Source organism: Sapajus apella, unplaced genomic scaffold (genome assembly GCF_009761245.1).
Source record: "Sapajus apella isolate SASKATOON/1434 unplaced genomic scaffold, GSC_monkey_1.0 scaffold13, whole genome shotgun sequence".
NCBI lineage: Eukaryota > Metazoa > Chordata > Mammalia > Primates > Cebidae > Sapajus > Sapajus apella.
In genome coordinates, this window is record NW_022436953.1 from 5,796,678 (window position 1) to 5,821,927 (window position 25,250).

The 25,250-nt window shown below is 51.5% G+C and overlaps 3 protein-coding genes across 14 annotated transcripts in view; 2 read left to right on the top strand and 1 right to left on the bottom strand.

The window, feature by feature from the left end:
• The first annotated feature begins 3,993 nt into the window (after positions 1-3,993).
• On the top strand, positions 3,994-7,222 carry ELOVL3 (ELOVL fatty acid elongase 3). 2 transcript variants are annotated; one of them, XM_032281426.1, is made up of 5 exons: positions 4,279-4,366; positions 4,460-4,516; positions 5,281-5,412; positions 6,072-6,223; positions 6,479-7,222. In XM_032281426.1, exons 3-5 carry the CDS (start codon positions 5,342-5,344, stop codon positions 6,904-6,906), a joined length of 651 nt encoding a protein of 216 aa, XP_032137317.1. In that variant the 5' UTR covers positions 4,279-4,366; positions 4,460-4,516; positions 5,281-5,341; the 3' UTR covers positions 6,907-7,222. The 2 variants fall into 2 exon arrangements, with proteins under 2 accessions (XP_032137316.1, XP_032137317.1); XM_032281425.1 differs by lacking the exon at positions 4,460-4,516 and having other exon boundaries at positions 3,994-4,366.
• Positions 7,223-7,373: 151 nt separating this feature from the next.
• PITX3 (paired like homeodomain 3) lies at positions 7,374-20,391 on the bottom strand. Its single transcript, XM_032281428.1, has 4 exons — positions 19,222-20,391; positions 9,614-9,743; positions 9,240-9,442; positions 7,374-8,728 (listed from the first exon to the last, which is right to left on the bottom strand). Exons 2-4 carry the CDS (start codon positions 9,729-9,731, stop codon positions 8,141-8,143), a joined length of 909 nt encoding a protein of 302 aa, XP_032137319.1. The 5' UTR covers positions 9,732-9,743; positions 19,222-20,391; the 3' UTR covers positions 7,374-8,140.
• A 2,705-nt stretch (positions 20,392-23,096) lies between these two features.
• The window catches only part of GBF1 (golgi brefeldin A resistant guanine nucleotide exchange factor 1), a 135,599-nt gene continuing 133,445 nt past the window's right edge, over positions 23,097-25,250 (top strand). For all 11 annotated transcript variants that reach the window (XM_032281429.1, XM_032281433.1, XM_032281431.1 and 8 more), the window contains exon 1: positions 23,097-23,375. The gene's annotated coding sequence lies outside the window, so the exon portion shown is untranslated. The remainder of the gene's footprint in view (positions 23,376-25,250) is intronic.

Genomic DNA, 25,250 nt, shown 5'->3' on the forward strand with positions numbered 1-25,250 from the left:
CATAACTTTTAAATTAATGTTGTTGCATCTCATTAAAAGAAGGTGAAATTTGGCCAGGCACAGTGGCTCACAACTGTAATCCTAGCACTTTGGGAGGCTGAGGCAGGTGGATCACCTGAGGTCAGGAGGTCAGGAGCCTGGGCAACATGGCAAAACCCCATCTCTATTAAAAATACAAAAATTAGCTGAGCATGGTGGCACACGCCTGTAATCCCAGCTACTTGAGAGGCTGAGGAAGGAGAATCGCTTGAACACAGGAGGTGGAGGTTGCAGTGAGCCGAGATTGCACCACTGCACTCTAGCTTGAGTGACAGGAGGGAGACTCCATCTCAAAAAAAAAAAAAAAAAAAAAAAAGAAGGTGAAATTTGTACAAAGTTACTTTTTTTGTAAATAATTACTGATGCTTACTCAACCCTTTACATTGTATACTGCTCTTTATTTATTGACTTATTTATTGAGACAGAGTCTCACTCTGTTGGCCTGACTGGTCTTGAACTCCTGGCCTCAAATGATCATCCTGCCTCGGCCTCCCAAAATGCTAGGATTACAGGCATGAGCCACCATACCCAACCAATGCTCTTTAACATATATTATTTCATTTGATCCTCATACACATCCTTCTCAGGTAGTTATCTCCATTTTACAGACGAGAAAGCTAAGGCCATGAGATATTTGATAACGTCTTAGTCAAGGTTACTAGCTAGTAAGTCGCAGAGATAAACTCGGAATAGAGGCATTCTGATGACCATGCCACCTCCAGAAGAAATGACGGGACTTTGTGTCCTACAGAAGACTATAGCATGACCTCACAATTTCTAGCCTGAGAAATTAGATAAATGGTGGCTGGGAAAAACAATCTATTTTGGAGGTAGATAAGAAATTCTGTTTGGGGTGTGTTTTGCTAAGGATACTAGAAGAACATACTGATAGAGATGTCCAACAGGCAGTTGGAAATAGGGAGAGAAGTATACATGCTAAGGATTTCATCCATTCAATCACTCATGCAACAAATATTACCTGGGTTATGCTCAGGGTTAGGAGAATGATGAACAAAACAGGCATATTCTGGCTAGATGCTGTGGTTCATGCCTGTAATCCCAGCACTTTGGGAAGCCGAGGTGGGCAGATCACTTTAGGCCAGGAGTTCAAGACCAGCCTGGCCAACATGGTAAAACCCTGGCTTTACTAAAAACACAAAAATCAGCCAGGCATGGTAGCACACACCTGTAGTCCCAGCTACTCAGGAGGCTGAGGTATGAGAATCACTTGAACCCAAGAAGTAGAGATTGTGGTGAGCCAAGATCAGGCCACTGCACTCCACCCTGGGCAACAGAGCAACACTCTGCCTCAAAATAAAAAAAAATTTTAAACTAGACATAGTCCCTGCATTCATGGAGCTCAAGGACTAGTGGGAAAAACAGGCATTGATCAAGAAATCACAAAAATAACTAATTGTAAACTCTCATTGACGAAAAGAAATACCATGCTCTGAGAAGAGGTTACATAAAATACGGGCACCAGGCCAAGTCCAAGGATCAAGGAGCATCTCCTCTAGAATATAATTTTTGAAGATTTTTCTTCTTTTTTCTTTTTTTGAGATGGAGTCTCACTCTGTTGCCCAGACTGGAGTGCAGTGACACAATCTCGGCTCACTACAACCTCTGCCTGCTGGATTCAAGCAATTCTCCCTGCCTCAGCCTCATGAGTAGCTGGGCTTATAGGTAGCTGCCGTCACTCCCGGCTAATTTTTGTATTTTCAGTAGAGACAGGGTTTTGCCATGTGGACCTGACTGGTCTCGAACTCCTGACCTCAGGTGATCCGCCCACCTCAGCCTCCCAAAGTGCTGGGATTACAGGTGTGAGCCACCATTGCTGGCCCTTTTTTTTTTTTTTTTTTTTTTTTCAGTTGCACTCTGTCACCCAGGCTGGAACGCAGTGGTATAATCACAGCTCGGTGGCACAATCACAGCTTATGGCAGCCTTGACCTCCCTGGCTCAGGCAACCCTCCCACCTCAGCCCCTGAGTAGCTGGAACCACAGGTGGGTGCCACCATGCCCAGCTAATTTTTGTTCTTTTTCGTAGAGATGGGTTTTCACCATGTTGCCCAGGCTGGTCTCAAACTGCTGGGCTCAAGCAATCCACCCACCTCAGCCTCCCACAGGACTGGGATTATGGCGTGGCCTACCGTGCCGAGCCCCAATTTTTCTTCTTTCCCTCTTCCACATGCACCTCCTCCAAGCTTCACCATTAAACCTCACAGGGAAAGACAATGTAAAATATCTTCACAGAGAAATCCAGGACTGAGTATATATTCTGCATATGCATTTGTAAACCTCCCATAATGATTCGCCTTACTATTTCCATGTGTCTAGTCCACAGTATCATTTCATTTACGTTATCTGACTTATATGCTCATCACAACCTTATGAGGAAAGCAGGCAAGTATGACTACATGCATTTATTTTCTGAAGGAGAATGTGAGTCTCACAGAGGTTAAGTAACTTGCTAAAATCACATGGCTCATTGATGGGGGCACTGGGACTTGCACCTGTGTCTTGTAACATCTAGATGGCATTATTCTTGTAATATTCATTCTTTTATTCATATTTTCATCCATCAGACATGTGTTGATCGCCTTCTGATTAGATGTCTGGCTATATATGGAGTCATCAGGAACCAGTGAAGGTTTTTAGCAGGAAAGCAGAACTGTTTTCCAGATGAGCAAACACAAAGTGGTGGTTTTCAAAGTACAGTCTGGGACCACTTACAGGTCCAGAATCTCTGCAGTTGAGGCTCAGGAATCTGGTAATCAGGCAGGAATAGGAATTTTTTTCTGATTGCAATGCAGTGAAGAGGAGAAGCACCATATTAGAGAAGGAGGTGGTGCAACCAGGTAACGTGACCAGGTGAGAGGTGATGAGGTACAGAGAAAAAGGGATGCACTTTTGATTCATTTAGATGGCACCAATAGGACTTTCACTACACCCTCCCAGACAGTGGCTGAGGTTCAGGAAGTAGAGCTGGGGTTCCTACCTGGATCCTCTGGCTCTAGAACTTTACTGCACATGGCCGTTTATACCCACATATTGATTTTAATTATTTTATATCTATGTTTCTTAGCACATTTTGCAAATCTCCACCTTATCTCGAACTGCTTGGATTTCTCCTTCACTTTCATAAAACCTAGGAAAGAAGTAAGGGACAGCCAAGTAAAACTTTAAAAGTTGTAGAACATTTATTTTTTAGGGCTGGTTACACAGGTAAGAAAGAAGTAGTTTTGATTCGGGAGATAAAACAGCAGGCCTTGGGGAGAGGCACTGGCTCTCCCCATCCTTAAACCCTAGGAGGCCTCCAGGAAACCTGAAGACAATAATTCCAGAAGCCCAGAAGGTGACCCCATTTCCTCTCTCCACGGTTATTACTGAATGTCAGTCTGTAGCAGTTCCGGAATTCAGGAAACTATAAAGAAACCATAACAGCCTCAACAACCCAAACATCAACATCAACAACCTCAACAATAAAATTCATTAAAATTCGTCTCCTTCCACCCACCCCCAGCTGCAGACTCGAAGCTAGGAGGTTGAAGGGACTACAGGAGAAGTTCTGCGTTGCCCACGTTCATATTTCCTCATCGCGGGCCTGGGTTTCCAAGGATCTCGGGGAGCCTAGAAACTGACTCCTCCATTTCTGGATGGGAGCACCAAAGGCTAAGGACACCTCTCTCCTCACTGCTAAGCAGTTCAAGATTAAAGGCAACTGAGGCGAAGGACACGGTTGACAGTGCCAAGGGAAGACTGGCCAGTCCGAGCACCCGCAAGGCCGCAGGATGGGTGGACTTGTTGGGAAAGTGGGCGGGCGACCGCCTACGACCGGACTTGGGGCGGGGCGTGTGAAACGCCCGGGAGCGGGGGACGGGGTGGGGGGGGCCTTGAGGATGACCAATCAGAATGCAGACTGCGGCCCAGGGGCGGGACAGAGGCGTATCCTGGTCGAGATTGGATAGCGGCGGGGCGCAGGGAGGGGTCCGCGCGCAGTCCGGGGCCGCAGCTCTGCAAGTCTGCGTTATATATCGCAGTGCTGCCCTGGGGAGAGCTGGTTGCGCCGCCTCGCACGTGCCTGGGTCCGACGCCCTCTTCGCCTTGCCCAGGGGTTTCGTCTGCCCCGGCTCTGTTCCGTCTCGCCCCGAGGTTCACTCCATCCTTGGCGCCCCAAGCCTTTCATCTAGCGCCTCCAAGCTTTGGACCTCGACGTCTGCAAAACTAGATGGTCACAGCCATGAATGTCTCACACGCAGTAAATCAGCTTCTCCAGCCCTATAACTTCGAGCTCCTCGAGGGCCTGTGGCCCTTTTTGGAGGCGTACTGGTGAGACTTGGGGAGAGGGAAAGGCCATGCCAGGGCCCCCGGGGCGGGGACGCGAGGGGCTGGCATTGAATGCTTGCAATGATTTTCTTAGAGAGCAAAGTTATCGGACTCCCTCATACTGGCACCACACTACCGTTGTCCGAGGTGCAGGTAGTGTGGCACCTCAAAGAGATTAGAGCTGAAAGAAAGAAAGCAGTAATAAGAGGATGGGGGAGAAGAACGTGGAAAGATACAGAAGCCAAAGACTGTGTAGTGAGAATTGGTCGTGGAGGCGTGAGGTTGATCTAAAGCCTTACTAGCTGACTTCCCTGTTCTTTGTTGCTGTGTGTGCGCGCGTGTGTGCACAGTGCGGGGCCTGGGGACAGCCTGCCCTTCACAGTTACCCTGTCATTCCCCAGGTGCTCCACCGTTTCTGCTGTGGAGAAGGAGGCAAAGACAGGGAGCTCTTCCAAGCTTTCCCCAGGAAGAAGCTCCCTGGCCTAGCCCTAAAGCTCCCCAGAGGTTCCGTGGGATGACCTTATGCTTCAGCCAATTTGCCATGACCCAACTGGGGAGAAGCCATTGCTACATTCTTCTTACACCACAGTCCTGGGCTGCTTCTAGGTGTGGACCAGACACCCATCACCCACCGCCAACCTCACTGAGAGAGCAATAATCACAGAAACCTTGGACGTAGCCCCTACCCTGTGCTAGGTACTTTGTATACATTAATACTGCCAGGAGAGATGTATTATTCCCCCTTTACAAATGAGGAAGCCAGGGCTCAGAGAGTTAAATTGGTTTTCCCAGTGTCACACAGCTAGTAAGTGGCAGAACTGGGGCTCCAACCCAGAGCACTCACCTGGAGAGATGAGTGGGCATTTCTCTAGTCAGCACTCCCCATGAGCCCATCCCCTTTGCCTTCTGCTTGCCAGGGCAACCTCATTCCCCATAGCCCTGATCTACCTGGTGCTCATCGCTGTGGGGCAGAACTACATGAAGGAACGTAAGGGTTTCAACCTGCAGGGGCCTCTCTTCCTCTGGTCCTTCTGCCTTGCAATCTTCAGGTAAGACCCTTCCCACTCCCTACCTTTTCTCTAGATCTTAGACTTCCATTCTATCCCTTAAAGCTTTCCAGATTGCATCAGCCTCCATCCTGTCCCCAAGTCGCCCTGTAACACTCTCCCCATCTCATTCTTTCAGCTTTAGTTCCCCTCTCAGCCTTCACCCTCTTCTATTATATTCTCCTGTTTTCCTTCTTTTTTAGACCCTGACCTGGTGGTCTCTGCTTTGTCCCTCTTGAGTTCATTAAGTCTGTACTCACAACAAATTTCTCCAGCCTCTAATGTTCTCAGCTCCTAACACCCTCTCTCAAGACCCTCCAATAACTACCCCATACTTTCTTCCCCAAACTCCTTCAGTCTTCCCCTATCCCTCTATGCATCTCCTCCCAGGCTCCTAACCCCTCCCAAGAACCCCATTCCTTAAGTCAACTTTCAATCCCATCCCCCTGCATTCCCAGATGTTTCTGTTCTAGACTACTGGTTGGCCTCATCTCCTCTAGACTACTGGTTGGCCCAGGATCTCAGGAGCTTTGACCCATCCCCCATGGACAGGTTGGGAGGTGGTACAGCTTGGAACACAGTGACTTGGCCACCCTTCCAGGGGAAAGGTGGATTGGTGCCTGGGGATGACGCTGACACCATCTTCCTTTGTCCCATTTCAGTATTGTGGGGGCAGTGAGGACGTGGACCGTGATGGGGACTGTGCTGCTTACTGGGGGCCTAAAGCCAACTGTGTGCTTCTACACCTTCATCGAACATTCCATAATCAAATTCTGGTCAGGGGTCTTTCTTCTCAGCAAGGTCATAGAACTCGGTGAGTGGCAAGGCTTTGTCACTCTGGTGCCTTGTGAACTGCATCCCTCCTCAGGGCCCTCCCCTCACCATCCCATGGAGAGTCCCTTTCCTACCCCTGGGTCCTAATAACACCTCTCACCCGAGTCCCTCTACAGATTCTCTGCCACAAAGACCCCCTCTCCTCCCCTCAGAATTTCTCCCATGTCCCCACACCCAGTGCAGAGGGTGGTCCCAGCAATGGGCAGTATGCCACCTATAATTCTCCATCTCCCAGGAGACACAGCCTTCATCATCCTGCGTAAGCGGCCTCTCATCTTTATCCACTGGTACCACCACAGCACAGTGCTCGTGTTCACAAGCTTTGGATACAAGAACAAAGTGCCTGCAGGAGGCTGGTTCATGACCATAAACTTTGGTGTGCATGCCATCATGTACACCTATTACACTCTGAAGGCTGCCAACGTGAAGCCCCCCAAGATGCTGCCCATGCTCATAACCAGCCTGCAGATCCTGCAGATGTTTGCAGGAGCCATTGTTAGCATCCTGTCATACATCTGGAGGCAGGAGCCGGGATGCAACACCACGATGGAACAATTATTCTGGTCCTCCATCTTGTATATGACCTATTTCATCCTCTTTGCCCACTTCTTCAGACAGGCCTACATCAGGCCCAAGGTCAAAGCCAAGACAAAGAGCCAGTGAAGGGTTGGAGAGAACAATGAAGCTCCAGGCTCTCTCTTCTCCAGGGCACTAAGAGGCTGGGCTTAGTTTTGGGAGAATGATTAGGTTGCCTTACCTGCATGGTTTCCCCAGAGGATGTGTGCCCCAAGGTGGCTGGAATTTTTGACAGACAAGAAAGGTGACCCTGGGATGGGGGTGTGGTCTGGTACTTTGATGCTTCTGTTTTTAATGTGAAGGCCAAGAAGGCCCTGGGATGGGGGTGGGATGGAGGATATATTTCTATCCAGAAATCTTTCTTCTTCTTGCTCTATTTTTTTAATTAAAGATTTCAACTAAATTTTGAGAGTTTTGGGGTTTGGGGGGAAAAGAAGGCCGCTGTGATGGCAGGAGGCTGCTGCCAGTGGGATGATCGGCAGTGGGGAAGCCTGAGAGTGCATGGAGGGGTGAGAGGCACACACACAGACACTGAAAGAATCCTAGGCCTGGTAGGCACTTAATAAATGTCTGTTACAGACCAGAATTTTATTGCTGTTAGAGGCCCAAGCCCCTCATAGGAACAGTGAGAAGCAGGTGGAGAAGGGCGGAATAACTTGAGTCACAGGCTCTCTGAATTGCAGAGCTGACACCTACAACGAAGCTAGATCTACCAGCTAGCCTCCCTGAGACCACGAGGTGGCGCCGCAGCACCGGCTGTGGCCGACGCCAGCCAGGTAGCTGGTTTCCCACGCCCCGCGCACGCACACACCTCTTTGCTCCAGGAACAATCCCCGGCTGCCCGGTTCTGGAGTAGGAGGGTGAGTGGGACAGAATCCCTAGAAGCCTGGACCCTCACCTCGTTCCTGTACATCCAGCTCGCCTGTAGACAGTGGGGTAGGATGAAGGGAAGAGGACTCAACCGCAATTCTGAATCATCAGGCCTTCGACAGTCCGCGCACGTTTATTTCATTTATCTTTGAAAACCAGGGAGGGGAAGCCTGGAGAAGGCGGGATGGGCCAAGGGTGAGTTGGCCCCCGGGGAGCTGGTCCCTGTTCCTGGCCTTAGTCCCAGGGGCGCGGTCTCTGTGTAGGGCCCAGTCCACCCCTCAGGGCTGGGAGGGGGAAGGCCCTCTCCTGAGCCGGCCGCCACCCCCACGCCAGCTGCCCAAACACCCATTTCAGACCCTGGAGCGGGGGCAAGCCAGTCAAGACGACCCCAGTCCGCTAAGGCTGCGAATCGTCGCCCCCGCCCTCGGGGATGATCCACGGGCGGGGCCGCTCATACCGGCCGCTCCACGGCGTACTGGCACGGACTGAGGTTGGCGGCCGGGGGCGGCCCGTGCACGGCGGGGTAGCTGAAGGAGGCGTGCTGTTTGGCTTTGAGCCGCAGGCTGGCTAGGCTCGAGTTACAAGGGTCCCGATAGACGTAGGGGGAGGAGGCGGCGGCCGCGGCGGCGGCAGCGGCCGAGGCGTAAGGGCAGGATACAGCCCCTGAGGACACGGCGGCCGGAGCCAGCCCGGGGGGGGCCCCGCCCAGGCCCTGCAGGGCCCCGGGCCCTGGCACGGTGCCTGGGGCAGCAGCGGCGGAGGGCACCATGGAGGCAGCGATGGAGCTGGGTGGCGAGAAGACGGGCTGCGAAGCCAGAGGCCCCACGTTGACCGAGTTGAAGGCGAACGGGAAGGTCTTGGCGGCGAGCGGCGGGGCGAGCGCCTTGGGCGGCCAGTTGCCGTACGAGTAGCCTGGGTACACCTCCTCGTAGGGCGGCACTAGCCCCCCGAGCGGCGCTGCGAAGCCACCCTTGCACAGCTCGGCCTGCTGGCTGCGCTCGCGCTTCCGCCACTTGGCGCGCCGGTTCTTGAACCATACCTGCGAGCGCGGGAGAAAGGCGGTCAGGGCTCGGGGCCGGGTTCCACCGACTGGAGGGCGGGCCACCCTACCCCACCCCACCCCACCCTACCCCACCCCGACGGGGCTTCCAGCCGGGCAGTGTGGTGAATAAACGAGATGAGGTGGCTGGAGACGGGGTGGGAGGGGAGGAGCGAACGGAGTCCGGGGTCGGAGAACAGAACGCGCGGGAGGCAGGACTGAGTCATCGGCGCCAGGGTCTGGGGGGACAGTAGGATGGGGTCGAGGAGAGGTGGAGAAGGTAAGGAGTGACGGTGTCAGGGCCGAAGAAGCGCGCGGTCTGGTACGGAGCACTGCGAGCAGAGGCTGGAGGTTGGCAGCCAGGAGGCCGCGTGGGACTGTGGCCGGGAGCCGGGGGCTAGCGGCCAGGGCCCGGGGGCGGGGGCAGGTGGGGCGGAACTGCCGGCCTCAGGGTCGCAGGCTGCGCCTGGAGGGCCCGCGCGGGTGCGAGTCACGGATCGGTAGGGCATACCCGCACGCGGGCCTCGGTGAGGTTGGTCCACACAGCGATCTCCTCGCGCGTGCTCATGTCGGGGTAGCGGTTTCTCTGGAAGGTCGCCTCCAGTTCCTGCAGCTGCTGGCTCGTGAAGTGCGTGCGCTGCCGCCGCTGCTTCTTCTTCAGCGAGCCGTCCTCAGGGGAGCCTCCGGGCAGCGAAGCCGAGGCCTTCTCCGAGTCTGGAAGCCAGGGTGGGGCAGGTCACAGGGCGCCCAAGCCTGCACGGATTCTCCGGCTCGGGGACCTCCTGAACCGCCCGCTGGCTCCCACCCGGGCTGCTCAGCCGGGGTCCCACCCGCACTGGAGATGAAGCTGTTATCTCCTCCACCCTCGGAAGGGGGCGCGCTCACCGCTGTGCTCCTGGCCCTTGCAGCCGTGCTCTGGGAGCTGGGGGTGAGGAGTACCCGCGTCTGACAGCGACAGGGCAGGGCTCCGGGCCTCCGCCTCGCTGAGCAGGCCGAACTCCATGGAGGGAGGGCTCTGGAGGCGAGAGAAGACAGACCAGGGTAGTGGGGGTAAAATCTCCGGCTTAGCTGGGTCCCAGCAGCGTTTCCCGTAAGTTCCCTGCCGCCTTTCTCAGCCATAAAGCTACCCCTGCGTGGGGCTCCCTAAGATAGAATCGGGAAATAGCAGCCTAAGGGGGAAGAGGTGCATGCTGAGAGGTTCTCTGCCTAGATATATAAACTAGGCTTTGTTTTGTTTACTGCTGGGAACTAGAACAGTGCCAGGTATACAGTTGAGGTTCAATATTTATTGAATGAAAATGTACACTATAAGCGGGGCATGGTGGCTCACCCCTGTAATCCCAGCACTTTGGGAGGCCGAGGCGGGTCGATCACTTGAGGTCAGGCGTTCGAGACCAGCCTGGCCAATGCGGCAAAATCCTGTCTCCACTAAAAATATAAAAATTAGCTGGGCAGGGTGGTGCATGCCTGTAATCCCGGCTACATGGGAGGGTGAGGCAGGAGAATCACTTGGACATGGGAGGCGGAGGTTGCAGTGAGCCAAGATCAGGCCACTGCACTCCAGCCTGGGTGACAGAGCTAGACACTGTCTCAAAAAAAAAAAAAAAAAAAAAATCTACGCTGTAGCACACCACATACCCTGTACTACATCCGTAAAAACTTCAAATCCTTCTCACCTGAATGCACAAGATCACCCTATACTCATACCTGGCCCTCAGCCAGTCATACCTGAGACACAGACCAGATGTCTGTTAAACCCACTGTCCTTAGGACAGATTGTACTTTGAACCAAACCTGACATTTCTCCCTTAAGAATAACGGTTGCTATTATTTATGTGTACTTACTATAGGCCTTTACCTCATCTCTCTCCCCTCACAAGTATACGTCAAATATGATCACCCTTTTTCCAGTGAGGAAACTGAGACGTGAAGGAACGCGATGAGGATCACAGAGCTTGTAAGCAGTGGGATTGAGAGCTGCACCAGGTCTGTGAGACTCCTAATGCTTTTTCCTTGTTTGCTTTTTATTTTTATTTTATTATTTTTATTTTTCTGATCCAGTCAACTCAGAATGCATGCTTTCTCACAATGTGCTCTTTGGGGCCTTCCCTCGAGATCCCCTCAGGGACTCAGCTACAGTTCTAGCCTGGCCTTACTTGGGTCTGCTTCAGCTAGGGCAGGCACTGCTTTGGTCTGTTTTGTTTATGATTTCTTTTCTTTTCTTTTCTTTTCTTTGAGATGGAGTCTCGCTTTGTTACCCAGGCTGGAGTGCAGTGGCATGATCTTGGCTCATTGCAGCCTCCACCTCCAGAGTTCAAGCAATTCTCCTGCCTCCGCTTCCCATGTAGCTAGGACTACAGGCATGTGTCACCATGCCCAGCTAATTTTTGTATTTTTAGTAGAGAAGGGGTTTCACCATGTTGGTCAGACTGGTCTCAAACTCCTGATCTCAGGTGATCTACCCGCCTTGGCCTCCCAAAGTGCTAGGATTACAGGCATGAGCCACTGTGCCCAGCCTGTTTTGTTCATGATTTCTGAAGAGATTTCATTTGAAAGAAGGGTAACAAGATCAAACACAAGTATGAAAGCCACTGGGTGCTTGGGCTGGGCCTGCTCTCATGCCTGCACCGGCATACACTGTGTCCTACCAGTGACGGCTCCGCTCATGCTTGGCCTCTACCAAGCCCGCTCCAGGCTGTAGCAGGAACTTCATAAGACCACCTTCCTACTCATATTTCCTATCTCAAACCTAGCCTCGCATTGCCCAGGAGTCTCCCTGGGTCCTTTCCAAGTTTCTCCTGCAGGGTTCCCTTTTCTGCCTGCTCTCCCAGGACCCCACTGTGGGGAGGAAGGGAAATGGGCAATACTAGGGCTCAAGACTCCGGGTGCATCTTGGTCAGAAGAGAACAGAAGGAGGCTAGGGACAGAGGGAAGGGGTAGAGAGCTGAGTGGGAGGGGTCTCTCTGCTCCTGACACCCCTTCCCCATTAATAGGGGCTTAATGCAGGCTGCGCAGGATGGCATTAATGTGGTGGATTAGCCTAGATTGAGATGTGTGTCACTTGGCTGCTCTGGATTTATTAGGAGCCTTTCTCAGGCAGGTGCAGATGGGCAGAGGCCTGTATTTGCACATGGTAATGCCCCCTTCAACCAGCTCAGAGATAACAGCTGTGCCCCCACTCCCCACCCCACCTCTCAAGCCAGGTTGGGGGTAGAACCGAGGTCAAGGCAGGAGGTTGAGAAATGGTCCCTGCTCTTTCCACAGGCAGAGGGGTCTAGCTCTTGGACCTTTTACTGGATGTGGAGAGACAGGGCTGGCGGGAACCGGGGATGGAAGGAGAAGTCAGGCCAGGACTGGAGGTGTGCTTGGCTTACTGACTGACCCCTTCCAGGTCAGGTCAGGAGGCTTGGGGCTGGAAATCTTTGGCCAACAATGCTCTGATGGAAGACAGATGTCCCTGGGAGGGAACTATGGCAGCCTTGGCTAGTGGTTCTTCCCAAATAGCTGGGAAGATGAGGGAGGAAGGTTAGAACTGAGAGCTGGAAAAAGGGGTACTCTAAAGTCTCCCGTTACTTCATACTCAAGATGCCCTTGAAATGCAAATCATGCCCCTGACTTTTCTAGAGGTCATGGGAACAACATGGAGCTGGGAAAAAACCCAGAGAGGGGTTTACCTGTGGGAAAAGCAGCCGCACATTTGCCATCTAGCCTTCCAGTCTGCTTTGGCTCCAGACTTGCAGTTTTCCAAATTCCCCTGCTCCGCACCCCCAAACCCCCGCCTCCTGCAAGCATTCTATACCTGCATCTTGCTTTCATTCTGTTTCAGCAGAGGGAGGCAGGGTGAGAAGGGATATGGGCCAGAGGAAAAGCCGAGGCCAGAAAGCCGAGTTCAGGCTACGTGTTCCCAGAGACAGACAGACACATGTGCAGACACACACAGGCCCCCCAATCAGACATAATAAGCACTTGGACTTGGAGCTAGAGGCACACAAACACACACTCTCCCACACATGCGCTGCCACATCCAGGCAGACAGACATGCACCGTCACACAGTCTCCTCTCTGTGACAGGGACAGCTGCCGGGGCTGTTTTGGAGCTAGCCATTATTACCCTTCCCCCCACCCCTCCCTGGCCCCTCTGAACCTCAGCTCTCAGTCCCAGGAGCTAAGGACTCTGTGTGGGGGAGGAGGAGGCCAAGGGGGCCAGGGGAGTGTCCTGCACTGGATGGCTGCTGAGTGAGAAGGCATGAGAATTCTGGAGCTGGAGGATGGGGTGGGGAGGGGGGACAGGAGGTGCCCAGGCCCCTCTCAGGAAAGTCATCTGGTATACCCTAAAGAAATTAGGTTTGGAGTCAACAGATCTAGGTTCACATCCTGGCTCTACGACTTACTAGCTATGTGTCCTTAGCAAGTTACTTTACCTCTCTAGGCATATTTCTTCATCTCTAAAAGGAAGTTTATGATCTCTTCCCTACTTGCCTTCAGTATTGTTATAAGGTTTAGATAAAAACATAACATGTAAAAATGAATAGGGATAAAACTCTACCTGGGTAATTTTTTTTTCTCACTCATCGAACAGATGTTTATTTAGCACATTCTATGAGCTGTGCATTGAGTTGGCACTGGGGGTGGAGTGGTGGCTAAGATCTCATCCCTGTGTCTGCCCTTCCTTGAGTGGGTCATCGTCTCCCCAGACTCTGTATCCTCTAGTGTAGCGTTTTCCTAGCAAATGAAGGTGAGTACACTGCATTGCTGAGAGATAGGCCACACATGCTGTGAACACTCTGTCCTGAGCATGGAGGGCCCAGTCAACAAGGTAACAGCAACATGGGCAGTGTACCCTAAGCTGGGAGCCACTTTAGGGATCAGAGACTGGTAAAGGAAAGAAGGAAGTCTTTAGGCTTTGCATGAGCTAGTAACAGCAGAGAGAGGAGCCCTGGCTGAGAAGGGCCCTGACAGTGAAACTGAAGAGAGAAGGAAAGAACAGTAAAGCCAGGCAGGCAATAGAGGGATGGAAGGGTGGGGGCATAGACTTCTAGCCAACTCACGTCCAGGTGGGCTGGTCAGGCAAAGGCTGGGGGCGCCAGGCTGTTGTCTGAACTGGAGACAGGCTGGCTGAAGATTAAGCTCCCCCAAACTGCTGGAGATCAGGAAGCTAGGGAGTTGGGACTGAGGCCAGGGACTTTGCTTCACTCAGTGGATAGGGAGGAACAAGCAGTAGGTCTGGAAGCTGCAGGATTGGTTGATGCTAGTAAGAAATACCCAGGCAGGGACAGACAGAGTCAAGAGATAACAGTGATGGTGAGTCCAGCTCTGGGAGGGGGCTGCCAGCCCTACCCCAGCCTTTCTACCACAGCCTGCTAGGGATGTGTGGCCCAGTCCCACTGGGGTCAGGGTGGCAATCCCAGGCCCAGGGAGTACAGAGGGGTTATAGGTATGTTCTGATTCTGCAGTACAGGCTGGAATTACAGGAAGCCTGGTCATGCATGCAGCAAGAATGAAATATCCAGGACATATGAAGGTACAGAGCAGCTCTTAGGCCAGGGAGGTCACAGTGGGGAGGCCATGGTTTCCAAGGGACACAACCCCATGGCAATAAGTCAGCTCTCATGTAGACCCATGTAAGTCCTGAAGCCAGAGGGGAAGACCAGGGACATAGTGAGAGCCAATGATCAGTTGCAATAATGATGCCTGAGGCTGGAGGCATAATCTGGACCCCAAATGGGAGAAAGCCTTTCTCTTTCAGGGGCTAACTGGAGAAGATATAAGAGGAGCTGGAGTTGTGACGTTTTCATCTTATAAACCTGAAACTGAAGTGAGGCCCTTAAGTGGACATGGTCGCATGTTCATTAGGGACGCTGAGCAGCCAGACTCTGAGGTCTGTTGAACTGCAATGTGCAAATGAGAGCAAATCGAGACACATTTGCTTACAGCCCCAAGACTCAGGTGGAGGCAGCAAAGATTTGAAGTACTCAAGTTATCAAGGGATGAATCAGGAATCAGAGAAATGACTCCACAGTCTTCCTGCTCTTCCTTGCTTCCTTCCTTGAGCAAGTGTTAGGTGTTAAGAGGGATCCCCAAGAACAGTAGTGCATAGACCCTAACTTGTAGGAGTCTGCAGTGTAGGGAGGCAAACAGAGCAGAGGAGGAAAAGATAGACTGCATGGGTCTGACTCTCAGACTGTGAAAGATCAGAGAAAGGGAAGCCCATGGAAGGTGGTACCAAGTGTTGGGGGCTCAGAGAATGTAGGCACATGACTGAATTGGGAGTTCGAGAGGCAGAGAAGGGGTATGGCCTTCTAAATAATCAGCAATGTTGGGAATAAGCTGGCAGGTTGGGAGGGCAGTGGTGAGCCTAGGTTAGTCAGAGTCTCAGTGTAGGCCACAGGAGATCAGCAGAGAGAAATGAGTCAAACCGAGGGGGCCTTCAATGGGGGACAAGGGGTGGTGGTTCAGATTTGACAAAGTCTAGGCTAGAGTACATCCAGCTTTTTCATCAAAAACCCCTAAGATTCACTCTGAGCCACAGCCCTGAATAAAGCAAAAAACAAAAACAAAAAACCACCAGGCACTGTAGCTCATGCCTGTAATCCCAACTCTTAGGGAAACAGAGGCAGGAGGATAGCTTGAGCCCAGGAGTTCAAGACCTGCCTGGGCAATATAGCGAGACCCCGTTCTCTGCAAAAAAAAGGGAAAACAAACAAACAAACCCTAAGACCAGTTAAAACCAACATCTAATAGGAAACTAGAAGCATGACCTAAAACAGCTGCAGCTAGTATGAAATTGTTTTGAAGTCGCCAGCTTTATGTTAAAAATGCAAGCAAATTTTTTCATTCTATTTCATACTATAGTCATGGAATATAAAATATTTTAATATGAAATGTTTTATTTTCGTATAAAAAGAAAACTTCTTTTAATATAAAGCACATCCCCACCCCCAATCTTCAAGTGATATCCCCACACCAGGAAGAGGGGCCCCATTTAGGCTGTGTGTCATGCCTCTCCCACATGCCCACTGCCCTCCTCCCACCCCATCCCACTATGAGAAGCAATGCACCAAGCAGTGGGGGTCACTAGAGGCTTGTAGCTAGGGGTGTGACAAAAACAGCATCTTTGCGACCTTTATTTGACAATGGTAAGCAGAATGGGTTGGGCAGGGAAGAAATAGGAAAGGAGAAACCATAAACTGAAAGGTGTAAAAACGGCTCCAGGGCAGGACAATGGGAAAGGAGAGAAAGGGTGAGTTTTGAAAGTTGTTCCTCTCTGCCTTCTCCTAACTCTTACTCCACTGATGAGCTTTTCCTTTTCCTCCCCAACATTCCTTTTTTTCTCTCTTTTACTGTGGGGTTTTCTAGACCTCCCCATCATTATTTTCATGAGTCCCTGGCAGTGGCCATGGACACCCTAGACACCCCAAAGCTCAGGACTTAATGGATCCTTCAGGTTAGTCTGGGAGGCATCATTTGGTGTGAATGGAGAAGAAAAGATTCCACTGGCTCCATCCTCTGTCACTACAAGTCAGCTCTAGCCTGCTGTGCCTGCCCTCCCTTCCTGAACCCAAGTCCTGGACCCATGTTCCCATCCCTGAGCAGGAGGCAGGCAGAAATATTTGGCCTGATAGACTGGCTAAGCATCTGGGGAGCTCCCCAGAGTTTTTGGACAGGGGTAGGGGTAGTGGCTAGCATCTGAAGCCCATGGTAGTGTGGTCCAACTGTCATAACCCTCCTATGACTGCATCAGGGATGTGATTAGGCTGCTCTAAGTCTCAGACCCATTGTTCCAAACAAAGATTCTGGAGTTTGGGTATAATAATAGCAGTGCTTCGTATTTTTATGATGCTTCTCCATTTGCAAAGGACTTTCCCAGACATGATTTCATTTAACTCTCACAACTGCCCTCTATGGCAGGAGTGCCTAGCCCTGTTAGACCTCTAAGAAGGCAGGATCCAAGGCTACACAGATTGAAGAGATTCAAACCACCTAATTCTACTCTTTCCATGCCTCAATCCCCTACCCTGCAGCCATTTGTGTCTCTGACATGTGCTGATTCTCCCAAGCCCTGAAGGATTCCATTTCTGCTTCCTGCCTGTACCAACTCTCTGGAAATGAGCTCTGGAAGAATGTGCCCACTGTGGGCCAAAGAACGTTTTCCTATTCATCCCAAGCTTGCATCACTCCAGTTCTAAGAGGATCCCTCATCTCCAGTTTCAAGATTTGGGAAGCAAGCAATTCTTCTGCATACGTAGGCCTTTTATTATTGCAGTAGATTTCCATCCTGTTTCACCTTCCAGAGGACTAAACTTTGAAATTTGTTCTCGCCAGCAGCCCCTGGCTCCCCATTCTGCCAACCATTCTCTGACCTGCTCTAGGCCCATGACATTCTTCCTGAGAGCCAGTGACCAGGCATGCATTCAGCTACATGGCTTTATGCAAGGGTGGGAAAAGGTTCTGTCTTTTGTTTCCAATCATCTTCATTACAATACCACCTCTTTGGCCTTTTTGGCAAAAGCACAACTTTGGGCTAAAGTCTTCAGGGAGCCATCTGCAATGCTTTCCCTATTCCTTTCCTGACACAGAGCCCTTCATTTCACCTATAATTTCAGTGATTTTATGGGAGCACAGCAATGGGAGCACTGACCCCTGAAAAGTGTATCAGAATGTGATGGGGGTAACTGTGGTATGTCTTTATATTTATCAAAAGAAGGCAAAGAAAAAAAAAAAGGTTGATAATCCTAGCCAATGATAAGCAAACTCTAGAACTGAGGAATGGAATGGGATTATGGGGAATATGTATTGTATGTCACTCATAGGTGAAGGGTGAGAAAGGTTGAAACCACCGTTTAGATTACTCATTGCTAAATACAATGCCTTGGACTTGTCCTTGTGAAAATTCAGTCCCCAGCTGGGCTATCTTGCCCGCTTATATGGACTTGTTCTCCCTACTCTGCTCTCTTCAGGATAACTGAGCTCTGGTTAGAATTGGCATCAGGGCGGATGGTTACTGTATGGGCCCAGCAGAGTCAAGGCTGTATCCAGCTGCAGGGAAAGTAAACCTGTCTGGTTGGTAGGGCTGAGACATGCTTCCCAACCAGATTTAAAGGGCCAGATAGCCCCTTGTTGGACTCCAGAGTCTGGATTCCATGAGCCTCCTTCCCACCTCCACTCAGCCACCAGGGTGGTGCTGGGACTGGCAAGGCTGAGGAAGCAAAAGGGAAACAGGTACAGGGTTTTCTTTGCTAATGGGACTGTAGTTTCTCTTCTGGCCTGGGCTCCTGCCCACTGTAGAGAAGGAGCCTTGGTCGGCTGACACTCCAGCAAGGAGTCTGAGAGGTGTCTGGTCAATTGTATTGGAATTCAGGAGCAAATGAGGCTGCCAGGGGCTTGTGCCCACCTCTTTCCTGTTTTCCCATTGCCTTTTGTAACCCGTTCTTTCCTTTCCTGGTTTTGATTCCCGCTAGCAGTCTCTTCATTGGCCTTCTCACCTCAAATTTGGATTCTGGAAGTACAGAGTGATGCTCTGATCTATTCTGAATTGAAGGGGGCATGTGTCCCAGCGCACCTCACCCCAAGGGCGGGCTGCAGCCTTTACCCTAACTCCCTTCTTGCAGCTTCGCAGCCCAAAGGAGCTGAAACAAGTTTGCAAAGTGTGAGCTGGGATTTGAGGTGACCCACAGCAGCCTACCCTATCGCACACGCAGCAGCTGGGCAGTCGCTGCCGGGTAGATGGACATGCCACCCAGCCAGGGACATTCTGTCCGCCACTGCCCGACGCAACGCCCGCTCCGGAGAAACCCACTTCGCTATCCCGGACATCCTGTCCGCTCCAAGCCCCGTGCACCGCGGACATTCTGTCCGATTCTGAGGCGACCCCTAGTCAGGACCCATCTGGGCCCAGACACCCCAAGCCAGATCCACCAGATCTGCTGCCTGGTCACTCTGACCCGCACAGCGGCCATCTGACCCAGTCGCTGCCAGGCTCTCACAACACGGCTCCTATTCCAACTGTGGAGCAGCTGGGCAGAGAAGCGTGTGAGACCAGGCGCACCCCGGCTCACAGCCCCTGGAGTCTGTCTGAGCCTGGGCCGAGGGGCGTCGCACACTGCAACTGCCCCCAAACTAGGGGCCGCCGCCGATTCCCCCGCTGGACAGGGCCTCTGCAACCCCTTTCGCTCCCTGGCCGCCTGCCCTGTGCCCTGGGATTCCAGGGCGCTTTCTGGTAATGGTTTCCAGACTCCAAAGCCCCTATCCTGGCTTCGAGTCTCCGGCTTCGTTCTGGATCCTCTGAGTCTCCTCCTTCCCTATTCCCTGGTTCTTACCCTGAGTTCCCCTTTTCCCAGGTCCTGGCCCCAGGTCTGCAGTCCGCCCTCCCAGTCTCAACCCGTTCTCTCGACACTGGAGTTCAGCTGCCCCAGGTCCCGTTTTAGGGATTCCGAGGTCCAGCAATAGTTCCTCGGCCCCATGAGCCCCTCTCCAGAGAATGGTCAAACACTCACAGTGCGTCCCGCAACAGGCAGACTCCAGGCAGCGGCTGCGGCGGCGATCTAGAGGGCAGGCACGGGCCAGGGGCCGGGCACCCGGCCGGATTGGGGGCCGCCCCCCTGCTCCCGGGCCGCCGCTCCGCTCTGGCGCTCCCGGACTCGCGGAGGGAGTGAGCCTCACCGCGTACTGCCACCCCCAGCAGGCGCCCATTCACTTTATGGCAGACCAGGGCGCCCCCAGCCCGCCGCGGCGAGCTGCGCGCGTCAGGCCCCGCCCCTTTCCAGCTGCGCTGCCGGGGCTCCGCCCTTTCCAGCTGTGGATTTCCAGGTCCTGCCTTTGAGGGAGGGGTCTGACCGGCGAGACGCCAAGAACACCGCCCTCTGGCCAATCAGAAGCGTTCCTCAGTAACTGGGCCGCGCCCCTCCCCACGTGGCACAGACCGCGCTCCGGCTAGGACGCTTTGGCAGAGCCAAGTGGGCGAGAGTAGAGTGGTCCCGATAGCCCCGGTTAAAAGGGGTTGGCTGGCGGCGAAGTGGGGCTGGGCCACTACCCCGAGCAAAGTGGATCGGCGCCAGGTGGGAAGGCGCACGGGGCCGCCGGGTCTCAGCGCTCAGACTTCGCCGCCGCTCAAGTTTCGCCGATTTTCTCCACTTGTCGCTGTCCGTCTCTCCTCCCTTTTGTCTCTGTTCCAATCCTCCTACGTCTCGCCTTTCTTTCCTCTTCTTTCTCCTCAGCCGCTTCGCTCCTGCTGTTTACCCCTCTCCCTCCTCTGCCACTTTAAACACTTATTTCTCTTCCCTTCTGTTCCTTTTTCTTCGTATCTTTCCTCCTCTTCATTTCTCCCCTCTTCTCCAAGGAAGGTGACTTCGTGGAGACAGCAGGGTTTGGAATGAGACGAATCAAAGTGGTATTCCAACGCTGCCACGAACTGCACCATCACCGAATGAACTTGGACAAGTAACTATCATCTCTCTCCCCGCACAAAACAATTAAAGAAGGTTCCTGCTGGATCTCAGGGCTTGGGCTGGGCACTCCAAATGCATGGACCAATTGCCTTTCAGTCTGCACCGTCGTCTCGCTTGGGCTGTGCTCTCCCTCCTTTGGCAGGGCTGGTTTCCCGCTGGTGGTACCAGGTTAAGTTCTGTGGGCAAGGTGTGGTGCCTGCTGGTTAGGAATTTGCAAGGGACAGGATCGATGTCCAAGGAACATCCTGGCAGACGGTACCGTCCCACCCTGACTTTTGCCTCAATTTCCAGGCAGCAGGCTGCTTCTCTTCTCCCAGTTAGGATGTGTTGCTTGGGTGCTCCAAGAGCCTAAGCTCAGTCACATAATATGCCCCTAAGGTATATCTGAACAGTCATGTATTGACTGTTCAGTGACTCCCATTGCCCTCAGGATAAAGGTCAAGCTCCCTTTTGTATGTATAGCTGACATACAAGACCTTCAGGACCTGACCTTGTCTTCATCTCCAATTTCCTACTAGTTTCCTGCACACCTCTGGCCCTTCCTGTAAAAGAAACCCATCTTTATATTGTAAATTCCTACTCCTCCAATGTTCTACTCAGGCCTTGTTTTCTCTGGGAAGACTTTTCTGAACTCTCAGGTTAGCCTCTAGCTCCTATGACCCTCTGTGTATAACCTCTATTACACCACCCACCATATTGAAGGGATCAGCTTATGTGTTGTCCACTATGAGACTAAAATTTAGGAGGGTAAGGACCATGTCTATTATTCCCAGGCATAATGTAGAATATCAATGAATATGTCACAATGAAATCTATGAGGAAGATGTTCTGCCTGGTAAGATGATGATTAGTGGTTAGGAGGGACTAGGGAATTGTCATCTCTTTCTTCCCCATCTCTATTGGACAATCACATGCTTTTAGAATGATGAATTTCTGGTGGTATGTGGAAGTGGATATGGGTGAGCAGGAAGTTTTGGCCCACTTAGAGGATTTTCCAGTGGGGTCTCCAGACCTTTCAATTTGAGACAGGCCCAGGACACCAATTTCCAGTTTTCAAATGAGGAAGAAAATGGCTCAGAGGTAATGTGGAAAGAGGTGCTATGATGGTATATCCTCTTTTCCTGACTCTCTTTGGGTGAAAGAGGCTAGATCCTCAGCTGGACCCACTGACCAGAAGCCCAAGGTGCAGGTGTAGGGAGTTATTGAGGGGTTCTTCAGGTTTGATGTCAGGTCTGATGGGTGCTTTACACTAGACTATTGTGGCCAGGAGTGGTGGCTCACACCTGTAATTCAACACTTTGGGAGGCTGAGGCTGGTGGATCACCTGAGGTCAGGAGTTCAAGACCAGCCTGTCCAACATGGTGAAACCCGATCTCTTCTAAAAATATAAAAATTAGCCCAGCGTGGTGGCAAACCCCTATAATCCAGCTACTTGGTAGGCTGAGGCAGGAGAATCACTTGAACCCAGGAGGCAGAGGCAGAGGTTGCAGTGAGCCAAGATTGTGCCACTACACTCCATACTGGGCGACAGAGCAAGACTCTGTCTCAAAAACAAACAAAAGACAAACAGAACAAAACAAAACAAAAAAGCCAAAAACAACAACAAAAAAAGCTGGAGCATTGTAGCACGTGGATGGTCTTTAGATGTATGGTTTTGAGACTACATTCCTATGTGGTTATGAAGCTTCCCTGGACTTGAGTTGTCCATAACTGGGAGGAAGTATGGAAAGAGTTGGTATCTTTTTTCACTGCCTCCCAGCAGTTTCTCCAGGTCTGCAGGGACACTGGGGCTCTAGTGTTTCAAACAGGCGGAGAATTACACGATTTAGTCTGCTAGGAGAAGACCCATCCTCTTGTTCTCTTCCCACGCATTCTCACTTCCAGATAACACAGGTAATTCCAAATAGCTTAGTAACCTCTATCATCTCTTGCAAATGGAGGAGGTAGCTGGGGGCAAGAGAGTGAAAACAGGTGGGCGTCCAACCCTAAGGCCCCTTAGCGTTTCTAAGACAAACAAGAAAGACTTCTGTTTCCTATCACTGAAAATGTGGGCTAAACAACGTATTTAGCTCTCTGCCTGGTGGATAGGCCCGTCCAAGGCTTGGTATGAGAGGCAGACCGGGAGTCACAGCCCGATATACTAAGGCATAAGAGGTGACAAAAGGCAGTGAAAAGAGTTGACCTGGGGGCGAGGAGACCCAGGGGTTTGTCTCTCTGCTCTGCTATTTACTAGTTATGTGAACCTGGGCCCAGCCTCCCACCCTGGGGCTGTTTCCTATGATGTAAAATGAAGAGACTTAAATTAGATATCCAGGGCTTCTGCTACTTCCCATTTTCTCTATTTCTGGATAATGGGAACGGGCAGAAGGCGCTGAAACAGAGTTGGGACGTGACAGACACAACTGTGAGAAGCCACGACGGGGAAGGTGGACGAGAGGGCGAGGAGAGGAGGGTGTGGAATGGATCGCTGGACTTGTTTTAGGATGAAGGAAGCCCAGAGTTGCCTCGAAAAGGAGTGATCCCTCAAGGAGCATGGTCTTGGCCCAGGTAACTTTGATAGTACGTGGACAGGGGAATAAGGATGCCCGCTCAAGCTCTCAAAACGGACCCCGCCCCTTTCCAGCCAATTGTAGCCCGTAATGCGCTGCAGCCACTGCCAAACCGCGCACTGCAACCGAACTCTACCTAACTCCACCCCTCTAGCCGCCCAGCACAGTTCCTAATTTTTTATTGGATTTTTAAACTGTCACTCAGAGAGTACTCGTATCCGTTGGTTGTCCCCTACCTACCCTTTCCCTTGTAATCTCGCCTCTTTAGGCACTACCCGCCTCCTGAAACCAATTTCCTTTATTCGATTGGATAGTCGGAATGCCACTTTTCACGGTGCAAAGCTATGATTGGCTGCATCCGGCAGGACTCGCGCAGTTACCAGGCAGCGGGCTAGACTGAGGCTAGTTACCACGTCAGTGAGCTGACAGGGAAGGTAGCCGGCTCCGCTGCCCGTCCCGGCCGACTCATCCTGGCGGAGTGTGCATTCCCACCCTGATTTTGGCCTCAATTTCCAGGAAACGAGCTCCTTCTCTTCTCCCATCTGCTACCAGAGCCTGGAGAGCTGCTCGGAGACGCCTCCGGGGTGCGGGCTGGACATGAGCAGCGGCTGCCGGTCCTGGGACTAGGCCCCGCCATTTTGGATCCGCTGACAGGTCAGCGAAGTCTCTTCCTAGAGTTCCGGTGTCGTGAAAGCCTCCCTGACATCGCAATAGGGAATTAGGGGGAAGGACCCTTAAATTGGGCGAGCCAGGGTGGGTTAAGGACGCAGCGGACAGGAATAAGACGAGGGAAGGGTTGTTGTGGGAGGGAACAGGGAGGTATGCAGGGGCAAAGGTCAGGCCCTTGCTTCAGGAGGGGCTATTTCTGCTCTCATTGGTGATCCTTTGTAGGTGCCCAAATCTTCTATTTTCCCAGGGTTGGCTTAGTCTTCAGCTCCTCTTTTCCAGCGCTTTCTGCATCCTAAAGAGCCCAGTACTCAAAAGGTGAAAGCAAACCTAAGGAGCATTGTCTCTACTTTTATGGGTTTTCAGACTTTAGATATGAAAGTCACTCCAGATTGTGTACAGTGTCTGCTTCTTTGTGACTGCCTCACTAATACAAAGGAACTGCTTCATTAATACTGGATGATGAGTTAGTGCACCTAGAATCAGATTGTCAGCAGACAGATGTGTGAAAGGCTTGAGGTTACAGCAGCACAGGAAACTGGGCTATGAGAAGGCTTCCCTCTTATTGGACAGCTCAGCTGCCAGTTTGGGTCTGTATGTAAACACTAGACTTATCTTCTGGGCCTATTTGTTCCTTTAGATACTCTTTCACAGGTATTCTTTTCTGGTGTATGTTTTTGTTGACCTATTTTCCCCAGGTCTTCACTAAGGAGATGAGGTTTAATCGTAAAGAAGCCACTATATTATGACATATTTGACTGAGCAGAGAATACTGGCAAAGTTTCGTACTGTTGGCCTATTATTTTTAGTGGGCAAAAAGTCATGAGAGATTTTCAGCCAATTGTAGGATAAGGGCAGCAGAGTGCTTTCAGAAAGAGTGCTTTTAGAAATAAGGAATAGTGTAGATGGTGTTTTTTAATACACAATGTGGAAACTTGTATGCCTTTAATTCAGGTATACAAGGCACTCTAGGCTCTGTGGAGGATACAGATGGAAAGATCTTCTTTGGGATTGCTCAGTTAATGCACTTCTTAAAAGTAGTAGCATATATGAGCAGTAGCCTAGCTGGAGCATGTAGTAGGTTAAGAGCAGGATCAACCTAATGCCTTTTGGTATGTAGTGGGCACTCAATAAATGTTATCTGTATCTGGGATTAGTTTCAGTATGTGATCAGGACTTGTGGCCTGCTTTTGGCCCTGGCAGTCAGGAACACTTTGCACTTTTGCATGGTGAGGTAGGAACTAGGAGGATTAAAACCTCATAGTGTTAGAAGAGAGAGCTATTTAGGATCTCAGAATGACTGAACTCAGTTTTTCCTGCCTTTGCCCTTATGAAATTGAAATTTTATGTGTGTTGGGAGAAGGGGGATGGCATTATTTATGCTTTATGTGTGTTGATTTAGAATTAGTGGGATGGAAATTGTACAGGAAACTATTTGCATTTTAACTTGCTGATCTAAGTTGTAGAATTCCTCCCCTCTCCCCACTCCCCAAAAAGTAGTTGAATGTAGCAAATGAAATGACATAGCTCAGGAGGTACCCAGATTTGATGAGCCTGCCTTGCTCACCTGGGCCATTGCCCTGTTGAGTTGATATGTTTTGCATAACAGGCAATCTAGTCTCTGAGCCCGAGGGTGACTATAGAGGCATCAAAAGGTTTTCTCTCGGCCGGGCACGGTGGCTCAAGCCTGTAATCCCAGCACTTTGGGAGGCCGAGGCGGGTGGATCACGAGGTCAAGAGATCGAGACCATCCTGGTCAACATGGTGAAACCCCATCTCTACTAAAACTACAAAAAATTAGCTGGGCATGGTGGCACGTGCCTGTAATCCCAGCTACTCAGGAGGCTGAGGCAGGAGAATTGC